At 38.5% G+C, this 25,810-nt stretch overlaps 1 protein-coding gene and 1 long non-coding RNA gene across 4 annotated transcripts in view; one reads left to right on the forward strand and one right to left on the reverse strand.

The window, feature by feature from the left end:
- LOC147145377 (unconventional myosin-XVIIIa-like) overlaps positions 1 to 25,810 on the forward strand; it is a 135,361-nt gene that overhangs the window by 104,578 nt on the left and 4,973 nt on the right. For 2 of the 3 annotated variants that reach the window (XM_086036572.1, XM_086036573.1), the window contains 15 exons: positions 270 to 397; positions 3,004 to 3,158; positions 3,322 to 3,445; positions 7,279 to 7,386; positions 8,442 to 8,534; positions 9,728 to 9,838; positions 10,520 to 10,624; positions 10,911 to 11,055; positions 11,139 to 11,254; positions 11,818 to 11,934; positions 15,345 to 15,428; positions 17,677 to 17,814; positions 21,545 to 21,730; positions 21,844 to 21,983; positions 23,108 to 23,152. In XM_086036572.1, the coding sequence (XP_085892698.1) occupies positions 270 to 397; positions 3,004 to 3,158; positions 3,322 to 3,445; positions 7,279 to 7,386; positions 8,442 to 8,534; positions 9,728 to 9,838; positions 10,520 to 10,624; positions 10,911 to 11,055; positions 11,139 to 11,254; positions 11,818 to 11,934; positions 15,345 to 15,428; positions 17,677 to 17,814; positions 21,545 to 21,730; positions 21,844 to 21,983; positions 23,108 to 23,152 (1,795 nt within the window). The remainder of the gene's footprint in view (positions 1 to 269; positions 398 to 3,003; positions 3,159 to 3,321; positions 3,446 to 7,278; positions 7,387 to 8,441; positions 8,535 to 9,727; positions 9,839 to 10,519; positions 10,625 to 10,910; positions 11,056 to 11,138; positions 11,255 to 11,817; positions 11,935 to 15,344; positions 15,429 to 17,676; positions 17,815 to 21,544; positions 21,731 to 21,843; positions 21,984 to 23,107; positions 23,153 to 25,810) is intronic. The other variant, XM_086036571.1, reaches the window with a different exon arrangement.
- On the reverse strand, positions 613 to 23,097 carry LOC147145379 (uncharacterized). The gene is made up of 4 exons (XR_015087560.1): positions 22,844 to 23,097; positions 3,521 to 3,570; positions 3,081 to 3,138; positions 613 to 2,950 (listed from the first exon to the last, which is right to left on the reverse strand). It is a non-coding gene; the product is annotated as an uncharacterized LOC147145379 (long non-coding RNA).

Consider the following 25,810-nt stretch of genomic DNA (forward strand, 5'->3'; position numbering starts at 1 on the left):
TTTTTCAAAATACAAATTTTCTGAAAAAAAGAAAAACTTTGACAAGCTTTTAAACATGCTTTTTAGATGTCACTTGAGTTTTGATAAAAGGACTGAGAAAAATACAACTGACTTTTTGCCTTATGAACCCCTGAAATCCTAATCCTGACCAGCAGGATGCACACTTTGAAATTCTGTGTTTGGGTCTTCCAATTTGAAATTACAATTGGAATGAGAAAAAAAAAGAAACTTTCTTAAGTGCATAAACCATATATGTGCTTACGTGACAGGGGGAGAGTGGAGGCTGAAGTATGAAAGAGCCATCAGAGAAATTGAGTTTACCAAGAAGCGACTGCAGCAGGAGTTTGATGACAAGCTGGAAGTAGAGCAGCAGAACAAACGACAGCTGGAGAGGAGGGTAAGGGAATAATTGCGTCATGCACCCATTGGCACACCAAACTGACAGTCATACATGCCGCCGTTTTGACTAATTTGCATTGCAAGAAAAAGTTTGCGAACCCTTTGGAATTACCTACATTTCTGCAGAAATTGGTTATGAAATGCAATCTGATCTCCGTATTAGTCATAGTAATCAACAAACACAGTCTGCTTGAAATAATACCACACAGTTACTGTATGTTGTCATGTTTTTATTGGACACAACATGTAAACATTCACAGTTGGAGGGTGCAAAACTTAATTGAACCCTGTGGCTAAGGACTGCTTCAAGAGCTATCGGAGTCAGTAGTCAGCCAACCTAAAGTTCAATCAATGTTACGAAATTGGAGGTGGTATGTTAAAGTTGCTCTCCCTTCTATACTATACCCGGCATTTTTGAGTTTTTTAATTTGAAGCATTGCAGTGTGAACCACGTTTGTCTGTTGTTACTTGGGTGAAGATCACATGACATTTTGTTAATTGTATGCACAAATCCAAGTAATTCCACTTTGTAATTGTATTGTAACTGGAGCAATCCATCTGCAGTGTTTCCCACAGATTTGAAATCTACTTGGTGGGTGGACGTCGGCAGGCGTGGGGCAAATTTTTTTTGTCATTTCACGCTTCATATCGTTCTTTCTTGTGAATTTTCAGAGTAAAAATTGTTACTACATTACTCACTGACACATTTTTTGCACTTATTTTGTATTCAAATAATACAAAATAATAATATTAATAAAACAAGGCTGTCATTGGATCGTAAGAGAGTGGGCGGGCGTATGATAGTTTTGTGAAGGGTTTAAAGCTGTGCAGCGGTTGGTGTGATGAGAGGGTTTCTTGTTCAGTTGAATATAGGGCTGAACGATTTTAGGAAAAAAATTGTATTGCGATTTTTCTGACTGATATTGTGATTTCGATTTAATTTGCAATTTTCTTGAAATCAAGCTTCAGCGCAATAGTCACAATGTACAGTAAAATTTAAAAACATGACACAAAATGCCTATATGCCATGAAAACATTAAAAGCTATTACTGTACTCTAATAATGCAAGGACACTAAAGAGGTTTTGCGAGGGAGGCAGTCCTTTTTCATGTTTTTAAAATTGGTTCAAGTATTACTGTACTACTTTTCATCAAGTATAAATATGCATTTATGTGCAATTGTGTGTATAAAAAAACATTTTTTAACCCCAAAATGTTTTACATTTTGTGCTAATGTACATGTTCTTTGTACATAAGTCAATATTTTACCCATATTTTTGCTATTGACTTAACTGCTTCAAACAGAGACTGGGTGCTTAGCGGTATGGCTTGAAATACATATCATGGTATTATTTGAATCTTTTGGTCCTAACAGTAATGGTGAGTGTAAAAATCACAACAACAATATTTGTGATTGGGTTATTTATGCCGTTGGCGAGTTCCGGCCGGTGTTAGAACGTGTGCTAAATTGCTAGCGTAGCCATAGCCTTATTTTTGTCCAGATACGTGCTTGATTGTAATACAACATTTCCGTTCATAACTGCTGGATCTCCACCCTTACACAGTTCTAGTCAGGCTTCAGTAAAGTCTACTGTACACCTAAGCACTTATTTTGCTATTCTCGACTCTGCATTTCACTTTAGCGATTAGCACACTTAGCGACCCCTCGTTCGCCTCCGCGGTGAAAATGCTACTTGTTAGTGTGGTTGCTTATTTGTCACATCGGAGGAGATGATGCGCACCATACAGCTCGTTGCTGCTCTGCACGGACTTACACATATATATATATATATATATATATATATATATATATATATATATATATATATATATATATATATAAAGACCGTGCAGCTTCAGGGCAAGCTAGCTTAGTGCTTAGCATTCAAGCAGCCACGAACAAAATGTCTTCCGGGAGAACGGGCGACAGCGTCAGACAATGCATGCTTTTTTTATTTTTTATTTTTTTTTTTTTTTTTACCTGTTCGGCGCTGGACCTGCCCGCAGGAGCATGCAACTAATGGCAGCGGCGAATTAACGTTACATGCAGTATCTACGGATGTGACCCATTTTGTTTTTTGTTTTTTTGGGAGGGGGGATTTTTATTTTATTTTTTTTAAATATTTTTATTAAATTCTCTTGAAAACCTCGTGGGCGACCGTCTGTTTACTTCGGCGGCGTGCCCAAGTATTAACATAATGTGGGAAACACTGATCTATCAAGCTTCTGTACGTCATGTCAGTGAGCTATTCTCTATGCTGTGTAGCTTCGCTGTGACCATGTATAAACTCTTGCTAATTCACATTCAGTTGAATGTAAATTAGGGCTGGTCAACATAGCAATGCACAAGTTTGTTTCACTGTCAGTTCAAAATGAATTGCCTGATAATGACTGCCAAGCTGGCATTTCTGCTGACCTTGAAACCTGACAGAAATGTGTTGAGAGGAGTAGAGAGGAGGCATTGGACCAAATTCTTCAACATTATGCTGTGGGCATACTCTGCTGCTGCTGATTTGTTGCGAGTTTGACTGCTGTTATGAGGACATTCCATACTGTGGAAGAAAAGGAAGATCCTTCTTAATTTTTCTCTATTGGGTTTGTGTAGATCAGCGATCTACAGGCCGATAATGAAGAATCACAACGAAATATCCAGCAGCTAAAGAAAAAAGCACAGAGACTTACGGCTGAACTGCAGGACACCAAACTTCACCTGGAGGGCCAACAGAGCCGCAATCATGATCTGGAGAAGAAGCAGAGGAAGTTAGTACACGCCCAAGCACAAAAAATGCACTTGCAGACCCTGTCTAATCTAATCTCAGTTGCTTTCTTTTGCCACATACTGTAAACATTAGTAGAGCAGCATTATGATCTGTTGATTGGGCCTTTAATGTTATAAGTGTGCGTTGTTTGTGTTTCTGTGCAGGTTCGACAGTGAGCTCAGTGCAGCCCAGGATGAGGTGCAGAGGGAAAAGACCTTTAGAGAGAAACTGGCCCGAGAGAAAGACATGCTGACTGGAGAGGCCTTCAGTCTAAGACAACAGGTTGAGGTACTGTATATACACATTATACACTTGCTCATTTTTACAGTATGTTTTGTATTGCCTGTATTTACATGTACTCACCAGACACTGTACCAGAATTGTTGATGCAGAAACAAATTTCTTTATTGGATCTGTAAAATGAAAGCATTTGGGTTGGTTAAAAGATTAATACGAGACAATAGATCTTAATTTTTGTGTTGTTTCACACCCATCTTGATCTGATGCACTACCTAATTTAGACGACAGAATTATTTGTAAGAAATAGAGATGAACCAATATTGAAAATAATCTAATTGAGATTTTTTTTCCCTTAAAAAATTGCAATTGTTATTTGATTTTTGATTATTTTTTTCAGGTTCCTTTTCTGATGTATTTATTTTTCAACTATTAATCTTTATTACAACAACCCATTAGATCTATTATGCATTATAGGATCCTAAAGTAAATGCATATAAACCATTAGTAAATATGCAAGACAGTTTACTACAGTTGCAGTTATAAACGTAGTAAATACTTTGATGCGCAGTTTGGTAGACGTTCACCATGACAACATGTTTCTGCCACACAGGTGTGTTGTAAACATTCTATACTGTAAATCAGTAAACCACAAATTAAAGTGCAGACAACAACAATCATGCAAACAAATCTGTAGCTTTGCCACTTCCTACATATCACTTTGTTTCATGAAACATCTTACAATACAGTATGTAAAAGATGGACTGCACTTCTTTATCACTCAACTAATCATATAGACAGATAAATACCCGTAAATAAAACATACATGTATAAAAATGTAAGCTTACCGATCTCCAGTTAGTAACATGACACATGCTAACGGGTAGAAAAGTGAGCTAATGCTTACTTGCGACTAGGGCTGCCAAATTAGTCGACTAATCATGACGACGTCGACGATCAAAATCGGCGACAATTAATTTAATAGTCGACGCGTCGTTATTTATATATTTATTTATTTGGTGTGGGTAAAGTAGTGTACAGAGCTGGGCACTTGACCATTTTTTGCCCGTCCGGCCACGACCCTCCCCCCTTGACTTGGGTACCCTTCCGGCCGCGACCCCCCGGCCATATTCATAAGCATTGTTGGCCCCCACCCCTTTCCGCCCTCCAACCAAAAAAAAAAAAAACCCCATAAAAAGCATCCATGATTGACGTCGCCGCAGGACAAATGCTCTAAAGGCAGAGCCTTTTTAAAGATCATTAGCTGGCTAATTTACAATTTTAACCGCTGTGGATAAGCTTCAAATGCGCCAGTAGTACTTAGCCAACATGCGTGTGCTTACTTGCATTGCGAGCCTCGGGCTGGATTTGTCGTATTGTATAATTATTTGGGTCCAACAGCAAGCCAGAAGTCGTTGTCAAGTTACTTATTTTCCACACTCCCACTCCTTCCCGGCCTTCAAGATAAAAGCATACCAGCAAACCACTATACATAGCTGGTTTGCTATGGCGTATATACGGAAATAGGGAAGACGCCAGAGAAGTGCATGAACTCCACCTTGATGTGCTAGCGTCATTCTTGAGTCAGTGCTGCGCGCAGCTTGAATATATTCCCAAAAATAATAATAATAATAATATATATACTCGTGGACACAAGTTGTTTTGAAACAAGTCGAGGGGGCGTCGCTTCAAAAAGACAGCGACCACAATGGATATCGTGCCTGCTACAACCATAAAGGGACCGAGATGACTAGACGATGAATTTAATTTTATTGCGAAAACGATCTGCAAGGTGGCGGCTAAGGGGGAACGTGGGTGAGTAAATTCTTTCCACACACTACGCTGCTCGACTGGTTGCTTTGCAGTAGCAACGAGCTGCGTGGGGCATCCTCTACGTGTGGGAAACTGTATGTCATCGCAAAATGTGATATAATGGACCGATCAGATTATGTGTGAGTGGCATGTGTTGCAGACCTGGCTGTCACCAACAGCACAATGCGTCAGTCATGTGAATCAATGTGGCAGTTGTTTGTGTAAGAAGAAACGTGGGACAGCAACGTGCGTTCAAGCGTGTTTGTATTTCCTCATTGTCACATCACGTAACCCACGCCTCCCACCTGCAACTGGGGCATACCATTACAAGAGGGGGCGGGGAGTGCTGGGGGGGCAATACCACAATCCCTATAACATCAGTTGTCGTTCACGCCGGCGCGGGAGTAGAAAGAAGCCTAAAAAGAAGCCTTTCACCGAGTAGGCTGAGATGAAATTTTGCCGCCTCGCGAGCACGTCACACGCATGAGGGCCGATTAGTGGGCCAGACTAAAATCCACTTCCGGCCATGCTTAGTCCAGCCATTTTTTTTCAATTTGTCAGCCGCCCCTCCCCGCCCCAAAAATAGGCATCCGGCCGGGCCGGAGGGTCCGACCGAGCCGACCCAGGGACGGACTGCCCAGCTCTGGTAGTGTATGGGCTAATTCGTGTTGGCAACAGAGTCCGAAAGTTACGGCGCAGTTCACCAAATATAATCAATACAATGCAAACCTGCCTTTCACGGCAGCACGATGGGGATGCCCGATCATTTAAAAACAGGAACCGAGTTGTGGTTTATGCCTGACTTCATTTCTGACATATGCACAGTCGTGTCTCGAAGCTAGCTGCATTAGCATACACACATTACGGTGTGTGTTTGATTGCAACGTTGTAACACAATGTCCTATTTGGTACGCTAACATATCGTAGCATCTACTATGGATTAAGGAGCCATTAGTCGGTGAACTCGTGTTTATTAACAACCAAAACAGTGTGTGTTTATGGCCGCGGTGGACATCAAAGCAGGAAGAGCTTGCTCTCTCTCTGTCGTGAACGGAGTGATACGTTCATGAACTGGGAAATATCAGCACTCAACACAAGAATGACATATTTGCCACTCATCGGAATCACATAACAATAAAACTTATAATTAGGTTTGTTCCAATATTCTATGTTATAGTGCAAAAAAAAAGTTCTTCCTTTTTTTGTTCCAGGTGCATACCACATTTTTATTGTGTATTGTCAATTTACTACCTTTAAATTATGCATACTAGTGAAGAAAAACCAAACCTTTTCGATAAAGGTTAAATTAAGACAAAATTAAAAACCAATACAAGTGTTTATTTTAATTTTGTTTTGTTTGGTTTGGTTTGGTTCCATTTTAAAATGCACTAAAGAATTGCAGCTAAAAATGTTAAAGCCAGATTATCGCCATCAATTTAAGTTGCTCCCTCATTTATACAAATGTCGTGAATGATGGCTTATGTTGCAAAGATTAATACAAATTGAATGTACTATCATTTTAAGTGTCTTTATGATTAGTTTTTACATAAAGAATTCAAGCTGTAAGCGAATGATGGTTATTCCTGTCGTCCAAAGTTTTAGAAAAAATTATAACTGAACAGCGTCTGCAATATCTGGAAAACAAATATGCTTCGGATCCTGTACAATTTGGATTCAGACATGATCATTCAACAGAAACACTGTTTCACTTGAAACAGACAAGTGCTGTTTCTAGAGAAAGTGAAACAGTCGCTAGACAAAGGCAAAGAGAAATACATATGGTTATAAAGCTGCAGCTAAAATATGTGCTCTTTCTTCTCCATCCGCTATTATATTTAACTGACTTTTGCTCATAGTATAATTTTTTTTTTTTTTCATGTAAAAAAGTTTTGTAATAGTAATTTATAGTAATACTGTCCCTTGATGGAAGAACTTCAAAATTAATCAGGACGGTACTTTAAAAGTAGTTGAATTTGATAATGCAGATGTGTAGGAATCTTGTCCATAATTTCTTTTGTATTTTATGTTCATGCTGACCTGCTTGTCCTTCTTCTCTCTGTTTGGTTGGACAGGACAAGGACCTGGAGGTGTGTGCTATCAATCTTAAATTGGACCAGCTAGAGGCTGAGCTGCAGGATCTCAACTCCCAAGAGTCCAAGGATGAAGCATCTCTCGCTAAGGTCTTTTTGCTCTCTCACTTTAACACATTAAGGCCTAAAGTGCCTGGCAAAAGATCTCTCTAAAACCTAAGGGTGACTTTACAATCACCCTCTAAAACCTGAAGTTTTCCCAGAAATGAACACCTACAAAAATATTTACTTCAGCCACTAGGTGGCGCTACCACTACAATAAAAAATTAGTTCATAGATGTCTTCAGGCCTTGGCTATCATCAAATATGGAAAATTTCGAGAAGATAGGAACATCTGAGTCAAGTCAAGTCACTGTGAATAATATCTCAGCCCCTGTAGCAGATAGAAACATAATTTCTAAAAGAAGCTTTGACATGTGGCTTTCACACATGCCTGAGTTTATTTAGCGTTTCAATCAATAATGTAAAAATAAAATGTCAGTGCAAAAGAAGCATTATTTAGCTTTTTTTTTTTTAAATTGAGTGCTAATTACCATCCTCTCATCTGTTACAAAGCCATCGATATCGTCATTGTCTACAAACATATCTTAACCATATATCACGATCGACTGGTTCAAAGCTCACAAGCACGTCGTCTATATCACTACAGTCACTTAATACAGAGCTCCCGCGATCGTCTGCGTCCGCCATTACTACTCGAAAAAATTCCGGAACATCCTACAGGGCTCACGACACCGTCACATTTAAATTCTGATGCATTTCATTTGCTAAGAGACAGATAATTTTTTTTTTTTTTTTTTTTTTAAAGAAAAAAAGAAAATTACGTAGAAGTTTTACTGGCTCTAAAGGTAGAAACACACAACAGCGCTCCCGGCTCAAGTGGTAGAAACACCGTAATGCGCTCCTGGCCGAAATGGGTTAAGGCATAAATAAACGGCAATATACAGATCTGTCCTATCTTACGTCTATCATATCATATCATATCATATCATATCATATCATATCATATCATATCATATCATATCAAAGATATCCTATCATACATCTTTCTCTTTCTGAAATACAAAAAGAAAATGTATTATATACAATAGTACAAAATCCACATTTTGTGTGGAGTTAATGTTTGATATTTTTATGATCATCAGGTGAGAAAGCAGCTTCGCGACATGGAGGCAAAGGTGAAGGACCAGGAGGAGGAACTTGACGAGCAAGCAGGAACCATCCAAATGTTGGAACAGGTACAGTACAGTACAGACCAGCAAAGCAATTTACATTTGGATTTAGAGAAGCACTAACCACATATTGGCTTATCAAAAAGGTAGACAAAAAACAGATAAAAAGATGTCTCCTTAGGTAGGGCTGCCAAGATTAGTCAGCTAGCCACAACTACGTCAACAATTTAATAGTCGATGAGTCATTTATTTATGTATTTATTTATGAAGGTATTTTTTTATTTGAAGCTTTGTTTTTCCGCCAAGACTGCCTAGTCTCGCACTCCTCCCGATGCATGTATGCCTGCTTGTGATGCACATGAGCAGTAGTGGTAATCAGAGTCATCTGTGATCCAAGCAGGAAGCGCTATGGCTAAGGTAGTGTCATGGATAACCGATGTTAGCAGCAAAGTCAGAAGGTTAGGAGGCATTTAACAAAAATACTTAATTCAATGCAAACCTGCCTATCATGGCATCACGATGGGGACACTCGATCATCTAAAAAGGAAGCACATTTTGGCTGATGCCTGATATAATTTTTGACATTGGGACAAACGTGTCTGGGAGCTAGCTTTAGTTCATATACTGTAGATTACCATGTGTATTTGATGTAATGTAACACGATGTCCTGTTTGGTATGCTAACGTATTGTTGCATCTACTATGGATTACGGAGGCACTAGTCAGTGTACTCACGTTGATTACCAAAATACAGCTACTGCATGCCCATCGAAACAGGAACATTTTGATCGTCAGTAAAAGGCTTTGATCAAATGTTGCGATCACGTAATTTTTCACGAAAGTTGGATCACGATCGTAGGCCAATCAATCGGAGCATCCCTAGTTAATTTTGAGTGTAAAGGTTGTTCGTCTCTATTTGCCCTGCGACTGCCTGGCGAGCATTTCAGGGTGTAATCCAACGTTTGCCCGAAATCAGCTGCGCTAGGCTCCAGCACCATGTAACCCTGAACAGGATAAGTGGTGTTGAAAATGGATGGATGGATGTTTTAGGTTATATGGATGGTCAAAAAAAGATTCAAAATATTGGTCTCCTTTTTTATATCACATAAAAATGTGAAACACTGCTGTTCAAATGTCAAGTTTTTATGTACTGTAAATTTCCAATGAAAATTACCTTAAAATACAAAATGAAAATGCCAATGCTGCCTTGTCAAATTATGGTAAATTCAGGTATGTATTTATGTCTAATCTTTTTTCTAGGCTAAATTACGTCTTGAGATGGAGATGGAGCGTTTGCGGCAAACCCATTCCAAGGATATAGAGAGCAAAGATGATGAGGTGGAGGAAATCCGACAGTCATGCAGCAAGAAGGTAAGATGGTTCATTAAAAAAAAAAAAAGTAATTTGATTATTCTTCTAAATTGCTCAGCCCTGATATATACTGTATATAGTATGGAGAAAGATGTGTTTAGGTCTTAAAGAGACAGAGAGAAAGAGCCAATCTTAATATAAACAAGTTATCTCGATGCTGATTCTTTCTTTTTGTTTTACCCATTTTGATTTATATTTTGTTGTGTGTTTTGGAGTGATCCGGTGTTGTTTTACTTTAGAAGAAGAAGGTTAAAAGTGCAAAGTATTATTAAAAATAATAATAAAAAGTTCAATTGTGTATAGTTAAGCTTTTTTGTATATAACATTTTTAGACTAGATGAGTAAATAATTATTGTTAACATTAAAATAAAAAGTACATGCCTTTTTTTTTTTTTATTTCCCTACGCAAAATGTTGTTGTTTTGGGGTCATTTGGGAGACGAACGAGTTGTTAAAGCAGTCAGTTGTTTAAGAAGAGTTGGAATTCCCATCACTTGTAGAGATACAATATAAAAGGTGCTTTTTGGTCTTGTGCGCATGTGCTTGCATGAAAGTTTTTACCATGCTGCTTTTTTTTAATGACACGTGTTAACATTACAGAAGAGTTTTAATGTGAACTTTCATGTTGATGACCCAGAACTTTACTTATGTTGGTATGCTGTAAATGTTTCTGTTTTTCTAGTTAAAACAAATGGAAGTCCAGCTTGAGGAAGAGTACGATGAGAAGCAGAAGGTTCTCAAAGAGAAAAGAGAGATGGAGTCAAAGTTTCTATCAGCCCAGGACAAGGTACAGATTGATGTATGATTTATTAGGGTTTCGTTAAATGTCCAGTTGGTGAATTGATTTGTCATTTAAACAATGCATACAGAAATTAAACATTTAAACAAAACAATGTTTAGGTTTGGCAGGGTTACGGCTGTTTCTCTCTAAAGCATATTGATAGTACTAGAATAGCAGCTTGGCTTAGGCTGTTTCTTGACAAGCTTTTCTTTCCGTATTACAAACATACAAATGAAAGATCTTCCCCCAGCAACCTTCAGTTGTATCAGTGCAGTTTTACTTCCACCTTCAGGTGAGAAGTGGTGACAGTGAGACTGAGAAACGTCTGAGGAAAGACCTGAAGAGGACCAAGACTTTGCTGGCCGATGCTCAGATTATGTTAGACCACATCAAGAACAATGCACCCAGCAAGCGGGAGATCGCTCAACTAAAAAACCAGGAAAGCTGCCGAACATTTGCGTGCATTTACTTTAGACTTTTTTTCAGAAATGATTGACTTCTTCTGTTCCATTCTTTGTCTAGCTGGAGGAGTCCGAATTCACGTGTGCTTCTGCAGTTAAATCCCGTAAATGCATGGAGGTGGAGATTGAAGACCTGCATGTTCAAATGGAGGACATCTCCAAAACAAAACAGGCGGTCAGTATTCTCCTCTTCTGTTCCCTCAGCTTTTAATGTCTTTTCCGCAGAGGATACATCAGATGTGCCTTGATTTAAGTTAGCCCGTGGAAGCTCCTCGGTGCTTGGTCCTCGCACCTCAATGTTCGTTTGAGACGCTCCTTAATATGGCGGCGTTAGAGCAATTTCCGGGTTCCGTTCAATGTTTTGAGGAGCTAGGAATGTAGCAATTAAGAGACATGCGATGAGCCCTTTTTGTGGATAATCATCATCACATTTAACGTACAATAATGATATTTCATGATGTTTCAACTACGTGAAAAGTAATTAAATTACTATGTTTAAAAAAAAACCAGAGTTATGACGTTAGTTTGCATGGTGTTATCAACACTGGTCTTCAGTCCGCCAGCAAAAATGGGAACCCGTCAGTGACGGACCCACAGACCTTCCGTCGGTACTAACGGACATGTGATGGCAGGTGTAAAATGCCCACCTCTGGCTTTTAGTACTTAAATGAACCTTCCTCTGTTGTGTGACATACGTATCATAGGTGTACTGTCTTTGTGTTTGTTCATGCTCTCCAGCTGGAGGAACAGATGAGTCGTCTGCAAAGGGAGAAGAATGACTTCCAGACAAAAATGGAGGAAGACCAGGAAGATTTGAATGAGCTAATGAAGAAGCACAAAGCTGCTGTGGCTCAGGTTTGCCTCTCTTCATTTTAGCTCCATTGCAATCATGAGAGAGAGAGAGAGAGAGAGAAAGAGAGACAAAGAATATGTATATACAGAATAGGCAAGGCAGCTTCATTTATATAACACATTTCATACACAGGCACAGGCAACTCAATGTGCTTCACAAAAACACAACACCAACAAGCATTTTCAAACACAGCCGTTGACAACATTCAGAAGCAAAGCAGAGAAAACAAAAGTGGCTTGCAAAAATTACTAAAACAACATACATGTACAACAAAACACATTAGCGGAAAACTTTAAAAACATTTATAAGTAATCAAATTAGTAGGATTCTAAAATAAGAGAGGAACAAATGATTTAAAAATGTGGACCTTGATCAAACGTATGGGGGGAAAAAAAGGTTTTAACTCGCAATTAAAAGCATTTACACTCGGGGCTGACTTCGCTTCTGTTGGCAGCTTATTCCATTTCTGTGCAGCACGACAGCTAAATGTATCTTCACCGTGTTTATTTTGAACTCTGGGCGACATTAATTGACACAAGTCAGCAGATCTCAGAGTCCTACAGGCTATAAATTGATCAGCATTTCTTTAATTTATTCAGGCCCCAAACCATTCAGTGATTTATAGACCAATCACAGAATTTTTACATCGATTTTACAGCTGATTGGGAGCCAGCGTAAAGCCTTTAGGACTGGATTCATATGTTCTGATCTCTTAGTTGTGGTCAGAACCTGAGCTGCAGCTGTTTGATGCTATAAGAGCATCGCCGCGTTTGGCCACATTGTAACGACGAATGTTGTCATTAGCGCTGGACTAACCCAGTTAAGATAGCATTACAACATTTGTTGATAATGCTGCGCAATGCGCTGTGAGGGTCAACCTCAAAATCAAAGCGCAAAGAGTAGGACTGTACATTGGCCTGAATGCAGTCTAGCTGACTGAGTGAGCTATTTAGCTTGCAAATGCGCAGTGTCAGGCTTGAATCTGGTACGCAATTTAATGATTTCAGTGCGCTGAAATGCAATTAATTCATTGTAATTGCAGAATGACAAAATATTTCCTAATTTTTATCGTTGCAAATTTAGTCCTTAGAAACTTCTGTCTAACCTCATTTGTCAATCCATATGAAGTCTTCTGTCACTCCACAAGCATACCTCACCACTGTATTACTGTTCTTACACATCCTGAACTATAGCCTAACATACTGACAACAACAACAACAGCACTTCTCCAACTCTGTTTGGCAACACGTTGGCAGACTTTGGAGGTGCCGTACAGCTGTCATAATACAATGAATACAATTAAGTGCATTTAAAATCAACCCAAAAACATTCGTCTTAATTAGTTTTGTAAACAGTCAATCTCATTTCAGTTCGGTATTTTTTTTTAAATGCTTAATTGTATTTTATCTTAACATAAATGTTTTTTCTTTTTATTTTAGTTGTCATTATTTTGTTCTTTTTTTGTTAACTGTTAAGTGCCACTAACTTGACTGTAGTAATCTATAATATCAGGTTAAACGCTTTTCTAAATCCGCAAAAACAGTGTAGTTCCTTCTGACCTTCCGTGTAGATCAGTATTCTCTCCATGTTTGTATTGTATGGCTCATCAATTTACATTAAATCCTCTCTAGTTGCTACAACCGTGCACCGCACTCTTGTTCTTAAAAATTGGCACTAGCAGACCTTTTCTCTTCTAAATATTCATTTTCGAAGGTCTTGTTGGACAAGCTTAAAAAAATTCCATGACATATACCCGGGGCACCTTTATACCTCCACCAGTATGTCTTCATGACCAAGAGCCATTCCACTCTTTATCCTCCTCAGAGGTTGTGTGTGTGGGGGTGTGTGTGTGTGTAACCCTTTTTGTTGGTGATGGAGCTCAAATCTCCTGCTGTCTGCGTTGTGTTATGTTTAAATTAGTGACAGGAGATGGTTGCTCGACTCGTTTACTTCCATCCGCACAAACACACGACGTGTGCTGGTCAGCCCCAGAAGGTCTGGTTGGCACGCTCGGCAGTGACACCAATGAACTGGCCATAATATACGTTCATAAAAAATGTAAAATAAAAGGAATACAATGAAAATGTACCTGCACACACACACACACACACACAACGTGCGCTGGTCAGCCCCAGAAGGCCATATCGGCATTAAAATGAATAAGAAATAAATTAAGTTAGCATTTGTGGCTAATTGTCTACTAGCAAGTGGACCGCGAAACCGAACTCACTTCGGTAGTGAGACAAATGAACGGGCGGCAACTGCGGCACACCTAGCTATTTATATCCACCGCATGACAGAGAGGAGCGTTGTGGAGCCATTACGTTTAGACAAGTGGAATCACTCCAGGACCAAAGTAACGTGTGCGTGCGCAATAATGTGTACGTGTGCGTGCGCGTGCGCAATAGTGTGTACGTGTGTTTGTGTGAGCTGAGGGAGCTGGACGGACCTTTCTCGACATTGATGCCCACTCTCTCTCCCAGCTGTATACGACATACGCATTCATGGGAACATTCAAAACATTTTCGTCAACAACGGGGAGCTGCGGCTACTTCAGGAACACTTTTTTTATGGAAGGAACACAAATTTTGCCAATAACACCAACATCAAGCACAAAAAAACACAACCCTAACAAAAATGTATATGTTTTTATTATTATTATTAATTCTTATTATTATTATTATTTTAAACCATATGACAATTGTATATAATTGGATGAACCAGGTAAACAACCATTGTCATGAAAATTTCATGAGCAAAAAAATACAGGACTGCAAAATAAAACAACACTCAACTTTTTGTTGGTAACTTTTTGTTAAAAAAAAGAAAACAATTTGTCTCCCCCAAAAATGTATTTGTTTATAGTTTTAAATGCATGAGAAGAGATCGCCACAATAGCAGTATACAACACGCCCGTTGCACAGAAAAACAGTTCCATCTTAAAAGGGATACACGTCAGGTTAAAAAAAAAGTTCTATTTTTGATTAGTCAGGATAAGCGGTTAGAAAAATGAATGAATGACTGGTTTGAATCATCGATTAAATAACAGAAATTTCAGTTTTATTTTCAAAGTGTTTTTAATATGAACAACTCACTAACTATTGTTGGACACAGCTGTGTGATCCTTCTTACTCTGACTCCCTCGATAATGTCTGTAACACTAATACTCTCCAATGGCAGAAAATGGAATTGCAGGACCATTCCGCCATTCATTGTACTACTCAGCCCAGAAGTAATTGTTTGGGTCAAATTTAATTTAATCACCATGAGGTGCATATTTCACACAGGTCCCATTGAAATCGATTTGAAAATCTTTTCCAGGCAGATAGCTTAATACTGTAGTAGGGTCATCATGTTATATGGTTTTTATGGTTAACCCTTTCAAATCCGTACTCTGTTTTTGTGGTTTCAGTCTGCCCAGAACTTGGCTCAGATCAGTGACCTTCAAGCACAGTTGGAAGAGGCCCTCAAAGAAAAGCAGGAAGTTCATGAGACAGTAAGTACAGTATTTTTCTGCTTTAAGCATAGCCAGTGAAAACATAGTCAGTGGAAGGATGTAAAGCCAAAGATTTCTTGCTAAACTATGCCTCACACTACAGTGGTACCTCTACTTACGAAATTAATTGGTTCTGGAAGAAATTTCTTAAGTAGAACATTTTGTAAGTAGAGACGCGTTTTCCATGTAAATGCCCTAATCCGATCCAAGCCCCCAATATTCAGACATAAATGTTTTATAAAGCATAAAAATGCATCAAAACATGTAACAAATACATGTTACAATTTGATTATTGCACAATAAATGAGAGTTGTGCATAATGTAAAAAATAAAGAATCGAGTAAAGAATAAAAATGATGGTCGTTTACCTTTTAATTGCTGTCCGCATCGCTTTTTGCCCTCTTTGTTTCATGTTCTCTCTCAGAAGTGGTTTATGCCTGGCGTTTTGTAAAGAACTGATTTAATAACCTGGCGACTGTTGATACATTACGGTCATATTTTTTGGCACGATCAACCAAACGCATCCCTTTTTCATACTTTTCTATTATCGCTTGCTTTGTTTGTATGGACAAAAAGAACGATTTTCTCCTTTTTTCCTTTTCCTTGTTCCTAATTCACCTAAAACTATCGGAACACCTCATGGCCCGAGGGGCGAATGACGAGGCCGCTGCATACAGTATTTTTACCTTACGTATCCTGAAATTTCTTTCGTAACAAGAGGTGAAATTTTTCTGTTGAGGTGTTTCGTAACTTGAAAATTTCGTATGAAGAGACGTTCGTAAGTAGGTGTACCACTGTATTAATAAATCAAATGATTAGTGAACAGAAATCAAACAAATGATACCAATAGACTGTATGTGTTGGTTTCCAATGTTCCAGAATATATCCAGGATTATACAGTGGTGCCTTGATTTGTGAGTTGATCCCTGACCACCCCCGTATCTCAAATCGATTCTACCCCTTGTAATGAATAGAAATACATTCCAAGCCTCTCCCCAAAAAACACATTTATTGTTGAATAAAAATATCACTGTTGTAAGATAAAGATATGAAAAATATTCAAATATAATCTTAAAAAAGAAACCGCCTTTATGAAGTGCAATCAAGCCAAAAGCCTGCATACACACTGTAGAGCAGGGGTCATCGATCCTTTTCCTCGAGGGCCAGTGTCCTGCCTGTTTTCCGTGTGTCCCTACTGCAACACACACCTGAGTCAAATAATCAGTATTGTTATCCAAATTCTGCAGACCTTGCAGATCATTTGAATCAGGTGTGTTGCAGCAGGGACAGATGGAAAACAGGCAGGGCTCCAGCCCTCCAGGAACAAGATTGAAGATTGACTGCTGTATTGCATTCCTGTGTTGTGCCTTTAAATGGTGTGGCCGAGTGAGTGCCGTCTTTTTATTTGTAGCTCACTCTCCTCAATCTCTACACTGGAGGTTGCTTTCCCAAAATATCAGCTTCTTATTAGCATAATCACTTGGACTTTTCCCTTTCTTGGGAGACATAACTAGGGCAAATTAACAAGGAAAAAAAAAAAGCAAAGATACCTGGCGTAAGTACATGGCGAGGAGAGCAAATGTCGTTTACACTGTGTGAGAGCACCACAAAGCGTTCCACGTGGAGGTCCTGAAGCATAGTTTGTGAAGCCAAGCCATATTTGTCTGAATGATGTGTTTGTAAACCAATTTGTTAGTGAAGTGAGGTTTCACAAAGAGGTTCTCCCTTAATTGCTCCATTTTCTTCTTCACTGGAGTGGTGCAGTGTCTGAGAACGTTTTTAATTGATGTCATTGCTTGCAAGTCAAAGTAAAAAAAAATAAAAATCAAGAGTTACAGTTCAAATATTGAAAAACGTGTTGGTTGGGGCACTCGTAAGTCACAACACCTTGTTGACTGCGTCAGTTAAAAAGTGTGCCTACCTTAATACATTTTTATTCGTTTTATGAAAAGAACCTGAGGCACAACAATATTTTTCGCACTCAGGAGACCCCAAAAATGGCACATTTATTCAACCGTTAACATTGCATTCTCAGAGAGAGGAAGCCATTTTCATCACCTTAGATTAGTAAGAATTTGTAAAAATATCACCACACGTGGAATGACCAATAGTATGGGTATTTAAAAAAATAGGTAATTTACCAATTTGTGACTTAAGAGGTTTCGGCCTGACGCCTGTGATATGAGAGCTGTAGTTTGTTTGAAAGAAAAGAAAAAAAATAACTAACGTTATGTTTACATTGCCATAGATGCAAGCCCTTCAGAGTCAACTCGACTTCCAGGAGCAGTCCATGGTGGAGAAATCTCTTGTGAGCCGACAGGAGGCCAAGATCCGTGAACTTGAAACGAAGCTGGAGTTTGAGAAAACCCAGGTCAAACGCCTGGAGGTAAGAGTTAAAGAAAAGTGCTGTTGTGCTGGTAGAAGTGGGCGGCAGATGTTGGGTGAGCGAAACATGCTCTGAGAATGAGAGCATGATCAGAGAACCTGAGAATGGTCATGGACATACTGTATACTGTAAATACCACCACATGAAAATATTTTTTTTCCATTTTATTGCACACCTTGTTGGATATTGTACGTTTTACCTGAAGCTTGCGTTACTCTCTTATTTTGTGCCGGACACAAAAGCCTAATTGGAAAAAGGTCATCATACTCCCACAGAGTATAGAGAAATTGAAGTCGTCTTTAGCGCACTAACAAAATTACACTTAATTCAGTTGTGTGGGTTCAGTTTTGTAATTACTCATTGTGCAGTTTTCTTACCAACAGGCAGACTGGTCAAAAGGAAAATAAATGTTTGGATGCTGAAAGTTATTTTCTTTAACCCTTTTTTTTTTAATCATGCTAGCGTGATTTCAAAGAAATGTAATCGTTATTTTGATTTTTCTTGATCTTAAAAATCTCATAATCAAAAAAAAAAGATTAATGTGCAGAATGGTGTGTAAGCTTCCGATGGGACCAGAATGCACCATGTTGCTTGCGTAGCAGGCGCGTAACTTGTGTGATTCTGCCGTCCTTTAAAGCTGATTAATGACACCCTAGTTCAGGGGTTGGCAACCTTGAACAGACACACACACATCAGACAGGGCACACGTTAACCTGTGTGTGCTAACTCCAGCTCGCTTCCAGAACCACTGTCCCAATGTGAGAAATGAATTATGGCCTCAGCCACAAAATGCTTCCTTTTTAGATGCTCATTTATAACCGCCGCGCTGCTATAAAAGGGAGATGTACATTGTTTTAAGTAATTTTGTAAAATGTGCCTGGACGTTCGGACTCTTTTGCTAACGCTAACATGGGTTTTAGCCATGACACCATTACCCACACAGTGCTTCTGTTTACATCATGGATGACCGGACTACCACTACTGTGCATGTGCGTTGCAGACAAGCATGACATGAGAAAGCGGCTTATAGATAGTTAACATGGCGATGCAAATATTATTTTATTTTTTTACATTTATGCACATTTTAAGCATTTACATCGATTTTCGATAAATCGTTACATCCCTAGTGTTCATGCATCACACTTTTGAGTGGAACAAATTATTTTTACATGTGCAAATCCCGTAGGTAGTAGTAGTAGTAGCCTTAGTGACACCCGTTACAACAAAACATTGCCATTTCTACTTTAAACATTTCAACATTAGCGTTAACTTGCATATTTTTCCAGTTTGCGCTGTTACGTCGAGTTAATACTTCCTAATGGAGTTGCAAATGTACCAGTTTAGTCTTGTGCCCGCCACGTCTTTCACTTACTCGGCTGTTTTTTATTTTTTTAGCCAAACTTTATTGAATCAAACAACAAACAATACAATACTCGCTCTGATTCTACTAACTTCCGGGAATAAGAAAGCCTATAATAACGTCACAGACATGCACAGGAAAGACTGTTTGTTCCGAAATGTCAGAGTGTTTTCATGCGCGCCGATCGGATTAACAATCGAGATAACCTAGATCTCTTGCTCGGAATAAAATCTTGATCAGAATAGGCTTGATCAGGTCATAATATTCTAAATGAGATGTGTACATGAAGCAGTTTTATCAGGCATCAGGCATTTACCGTATTTTTCGGACTTTAAGTCGCTCCGGAGTACAAGTCGCACCAGCCATGAAATGCATAATAAAGAAGAAAAAACATATAATTGGCACTGGAGTATAAGTCGCATTTTTGGAGGGAATTAATTGTGCTCTTAGTACACATCATTTCCACCGAGCTACGATGGTAACATTTAGCTAACATTCACACATGTAGCATGCATAAAGTTACGGTAAGATAACTTTAAACTCACCAAAACGGTTGTAGATCGATTAAATAAGTCTTTTATTTATCCCTGACCGTGTAGAATGTTTCCAAGTCTCCAAAAGTATTTATGTATTCGGTCGTCATTATCTCTTTGTTCTTCTTGTTCTTCCCCGCTCTCAGCGCCGTACGTGTGGCTGACGCAAGACACCAGCCAGTGTCTTGAAGCAACAGTATACTATTTTGTATAGATGTATATTGATAGACAGTCAAATTGTCTTTATCATACTATTTTAAGTACTTATTTATCAAATTGTTAGATTTTCACCATTTAAATAATTCATGCATTTTAATAGCTTTTAGGATTTATCTTTGTTCTTTATGTGAGTTACAATAAGATGTGAAATGATATACAGTGGTACCTCTACTTACGAAATTAATTAGTTCTGGAAGAAATTTCTTAAGTAGAAAATTTTGTAAGTAGAGACCTGTTTTCCATGTAAATACCCTAATCCGTTCCAAGCCCCCCAATATTCAGACATAAATGTTTTATAAAGTATAAAAATGCATCAAAACATGTAACATGTAACTTGCTTTGTTTGTATGGACAAAAAAAAAACATTTCCCCTTTTTTTTTTTTCTTTTCCTCGTTTCTCATTCACGTAAAACTATCGGAACACCTCATGGGCCGAGGGGCGAATGACGAGGACGCTGCATCTGTCTATCTATCTATCTACCTGTCTATCCACACACCTAGAGTCATACGGAAGAGGTCCCTCTTAGCCAATGGGCCGCCAGGAAGATGCTAGGTAATAGGCAATGGGAGAGCAGCTATGAGTATGTTGTGTTCAGGAAACTCTGCAGCTGCGAGTAGCAGCCCATATTTTTACCTCTCGTATCCTGAAATTTCTTTTGTAACAAGATGCAATATTCTCCTGTTGAGGCGTTTCGTAACTTGAACATTTCGTATGAAGAGACGTTCATAAGTAAAGGTACCACTGTACACTATACATGTTATTCTTCCCAATCAATATGTAATGCAGGTACACTATACATGTTATTCTTCCCAATCAATATGTAATGCAGGTTTATATGCAGCCTTAAAATTCCCTCCTGTGGTTGTTTGGTGTAGTCTTTGCTGACGTTGAAAAGGAAAGAGATACAATATAATGTGTTAATAATTTCACACATAAATAGCTCCGGAGTGTAAATCGCACCAAACTATGAAAAAAAACTGCGACTTATAGTCCGGAAAATACGGTGATCAGATTATGTGTCCATGTAGACGTAGCCACTGTTGGAATGTATGCAAAGTTGCAAGGCAGCAAAGGTATGGATGTAGCAGAATGAAAATGAAATTGAGGCTTTCACATGATATTTATACAAGGTCATTTTTGAACTTGCCAAAAAGAATAGAGAGTTCAAGAATAGAAGTGTGCAACATGCAGTAATTTTCAGTTTTTTAGGCAATGATGGCAGTTTGGGGTTTTTGAGTTTCAGCGGTTGAATAAATACAAAGTTTTGAAGTCAATGAATAATCGTTTTATTAATTGTGATTTTAATCTCAATCAATATTTCCATAATTGTCCAGCCCTACTCCTCACCACACAAAACAAAAGGGACTGAATGGTTCTGGTTATCAAAATATGGAAGCAGGGTTTAATGAATCCAGTTACAAAAGGACACTACACTATACTCTTACTCAAACTAATGGGTAATATAGCCAATGGCAAATCTAATGAATAACGTGCTGGTTATGTGTATCCCTTGCATTACTGAACATACTGACTGTATGCACAAAATGTACACATTATTATGACAGGGTTGTCATGTCTACTCTCATATCCCTTTTTTTTTTTTTTTTTTTTTCCCAGAACCTTGTAGCACGCCTCAAGGAAAATTTGGAAAAACTGACAGAGGATCGAGACCAACGCAGCAGTAGTGAGATCCGGGAGAAAGAACAGAGCAAACGATTGCAGAGACAGATACGCGACATGAAAGAAGAGATGGGTGAACTTGCCAAAAAGGAAGGAGAGGCCAGCCGCAAAAAGCATGAGCTGGTAAGTATACGATAGTTGATCATGAGCTCTTGAGATAGTGATAGCGTTCATCTATGAATCCTAATTAGGAACGAATTTTGAAAGATTCATTTTGCACTTTATATCATTAATAGGAAATGGACATTGAGAGCTTGGAGGCTGCAAATCAAAGCCTGCAGGCAGACCTCAAACTAGCCTTCAAAAGAATAGGTGACCTCCAGGCTGCCATTGAGGATGAGATGGAGAGTGATGACAATGAAGACCTTATCAATAGGTACAAATTTGCACATAGTTACACATGGCTGTATGCAAACAAAAGCCACATAGAAAGGAGGTTGAGTGTTAACAGTATTTAAATGACAGAAGTATTTCGAATGATTTAACCCGATTTACTCGATCATGATATTGCTAAGACACAATTAGTAAAAGGCCTTATAGTCATTTTGGATGAGCGCCCAGACCTTATTGTTCTGATGGGCACCAGTCACTGTAATTTGGAATAATTCACCCATTGTGTTTCCTTTACCTTTTACTTTTACCTACCTGCGTTTCAATTTGATGTAAGATATTATGTATTTCCACCTAATCCATTTTAGAGAGCTAATTTCTTTTCACTTTGTCCAATCTGTGAGCGGACGTTCAAGTATATATTTGTGCTGTCATAAATTAAAAGTAAGGCGCTTTTCAAACCAAAATACATTTTTTACGTATTTGTAATGGAAATCAACACAATTTGTGGCGCAACCAAATTGAATCATAAATTGAAAATTTCGCTGCTGAATTCTGGTTTAAAGTAAAAAATGGGTCGACCCGGAGTTGTTCACCATAGTATGCCAGAACTGTTCAGACCTTATTGTTCTGGAAGAAATTTCTTAAGTAGAAAATTTTGTAAGTAGAGACCTGAAAAATAACAGTTTTCAGTTCCATGAGACAGTTGAAATTAACAGTGTTCATATTTCTTATAGGACACCTTGTTTATTCTTTATTTTTCTGGATTTTGCATAGAGAAGGTTTTATATCAATCAAGCTCTAAAGGATCCCATGAAACCGTTTGTATAGCAGTTAAATATTATCATTTTTACCACATGAATGTTAGATGTATTTGCCTTGACTGAGTGTAGTTAATATACATACCTAAGAAAATGCACTCCATCTGCGATATCTGCATCTGTGATGCCTGCTTACCTAGTAACTCACTTAACAAGACACAAATACTGTGGCAAAAGCTCCATGCGTCCAGTTGAAGTAGTTCGTCATTAAGGGGAAAAAAAAGGGTCATCAAAGCACCACCACTAAGAACTTGAATCGTCATTCACATTGGATAGTTTCCTTTTGAAATTTTTTCTCTTGTTTTGTTGATGTGTTCTCTTCTGTTTGTCTACCCATCATTGAAACCAGTTTACAAGACATGGTGACAAAGTATCAGAAAAGAAAGAACAGAACGTGAGGAACTTGAGCTTTGGTTTATTTTTTTATCACTGGGAATGATGCAGCAGTCAAGAGTCTTTGAACACAGAGGAGCTGTGCTTAAAGGATACCCTTTGAAAACAAAACCATATAGAAGTGCTCCTGAATTCAAAGCCATTTTGTCTCAGAATGTTTTTGTTGTCAGACGGTTTGATTTCACAAAGTTTTTAATATATGCTTCAAAGCCACAATTCCACCTTGCAGTATAGTTGGGTTTAGATTGAAACAGTACAAAATGAACGGAGATGTCGACATTCTTCCTGAGAACAGCTTTTGTATGGGAAGACATGACATGCTTTGAAGTGACATCTTGTTGCCTGATTGACTGGTGACCAGTCCAGAGTGTAAAACGCAACTAGCTGCAAGTAAATTGAGATAAGCGCCAAGTCATCCATGGACCTGAACAGACTAAGCGGTAGAAAACAGATGTATGATTGTGGTTTAGTAACTGAGATTGTTTTTCTTCCCGCCACTTATTACTGATACACAGATGTGAAAAAAAAAACTCAAAAATAAACCACAAAGTCAGGAAAGTGACATACTGCAGTTTAAAGTCCGTACCCCTAACCAGTAAATATTCTGTCAGTGCTGACCATTGTGGAACATTGTGATGAGCTGAACTCAACTATACTGTTTGGTGGAAGCAATAATGTCCACAAGTTTGGACACCAGATCGCCACAGTAACCAAACAGAAGGAAATGCCTTCCAGGAATGTTAGAGGGAGAGAAATAGTACATCTAAAGAGGGTTTCCTTTGATGGATAAGGCTTAGGCATAATGCATCATCAACAGTGCTCAGAGATTCCTCCTAACCCTGGTGTACACCACTGCTGATTAGGGATGTAACGATAACAGCGATATCGTGATATTAAAATTGCCAGGATATCGTCATGTTTCGATAAACGCTGCACATCTCCGTCAAAAAAACATTACTTTCAGCTCAAAACAGTATTGTGAACTACATAGACCATTGATACTTTGCGCTATTCAGCCAATAAAATGACTGCTCAAGCCTATTTCTTAGTCACTGCTGTTATGTACAAAAACACAACATTGTGCTTGTTTTTTATACAGTATTGTGAGGTTTTTTTTTTTTATAGCACCAACCCCCCACAATATCGTGATAATTATCGTATTGTGGCGTTTGGATATCGTTACATCCCTACTGTTGATTGCATGCCCTCACATGCTGAAATGCATGAACGTCATTGACAATGTGTTGTATGACCAGCATGAAACACAATTCCCTCCTCAGATTCTGCATATTGTTAAACACTTTTGCGTATATGTTGCAGAAGGTTTTGTGGCACTGCTGTGCTCTAAGTGCGTCACGTTGGACAGTGATTTCTGGTGAATGAACTGCAGCCCGTAGTGAGCCTTGTTCTCCCTCGGTTCTTTTTAATATTTCATAGACTAAGTTTAGGGTTGTTGTGACTGTTTCTCGTTTGACGACTACTTTCACTCAGTAGAGAAAGAGGGTGTGTTTCCTGAGCTTGCTTAAAGCAGCACTGGGCAAGAATTCAACCTTAATAAAAAAAATCTTCACAACTCTTTTGATGAAACATTGACTTACAAGTAGTTGAATTGGACTTTTGTCATGGCCTGGGGTGGTCTGTATCGTTTTTACTGGCACTAAGCAACTTTGAGGAGGATGGGAGCAACCCTGGTACACAAAAAAAATACAAATGTCCCAAATTTCTTTACGGCATACTCACTTCCTCCTTTCGCTATAAGGACGGAGGTCGATCCGAACGCCTACGTGCTATTACTGGTGTCATGGCAGAAGCCCCAAACAAACAAATTGTTTGAACAAAATTAGATTAATTACCTCATCGCTATTCATCTTTCACACAGCCACTGGAAATAGAAATGTAATTCAGTCCAACTTGCAGGCCAGCGAGAGCTCAGGATTTCACACGCGCTGGCGCACATGCGAATTGTAGTTGACTTTTGTCAAAACACGACTGCTTTTGTCCACATGGCACCGCCATAATCATATGACACAGTGTTGCTTTAATAATGCAGAAGCTTGAAATGTCTTACAAAAAGGTGTCCTGCTCACCAGGCAAATCAATCACCCACATACAATGTTAACCTTTGGCTCGCAGCCATTGACAAGTTTTTGGCATGCTGGAGTTGTCAAGGCTTAGTCATTGTGTGAGACATGTTATTGTACACCATTCACCTTTATTGTGTGAAGGCGAAGGCGTACTAGCCGTATAGTCATTCGTTAATTTCATTATTGTATGCCACGTAAATAAAAATACTCTTCTACCCCTGTACTGCTTTAATATGCCTTACAACTGTACACAATTCTGATTTTCACACATAAAAAAAGGTTTCCATTCAATCTTTTTTTTTTTTTTTTTTTTTAAGTCAAATTACACAAAAAAACAGGAGCATATACCATCCACTAAGGACATGTTTGGATTGTACACCTGAAACTGCTCTCGAAAATGTTGTTTACGCAAAAAACAATTTTTAATGTAGGCCAATGTAATGATCATCATGTAAACATGAGATGACAATAAAACAATGCAAAGCAACATTTAAAAAATTGCATTGCAACTAAAATGATACACTAAAAGGGTAAACTAAAAGACTAAAACATATCTGATAAAGAACCAATGGTAT

The sequence above is a fragment of the Filicampus tigris genome, chromosome 7 (genome assembly GCF_054856515.1).
Source record: "Filicampus tigris isolate MCC_2025a chromosome 7, RoL_Ftig_1.0, whole genome shotgun sequence".
NCBI lineage: Eukaryota > Metazoa > Chordata > Actinopteri > Syngnathiformes > Syngnathidae > Filicampus > Filicampus tigris.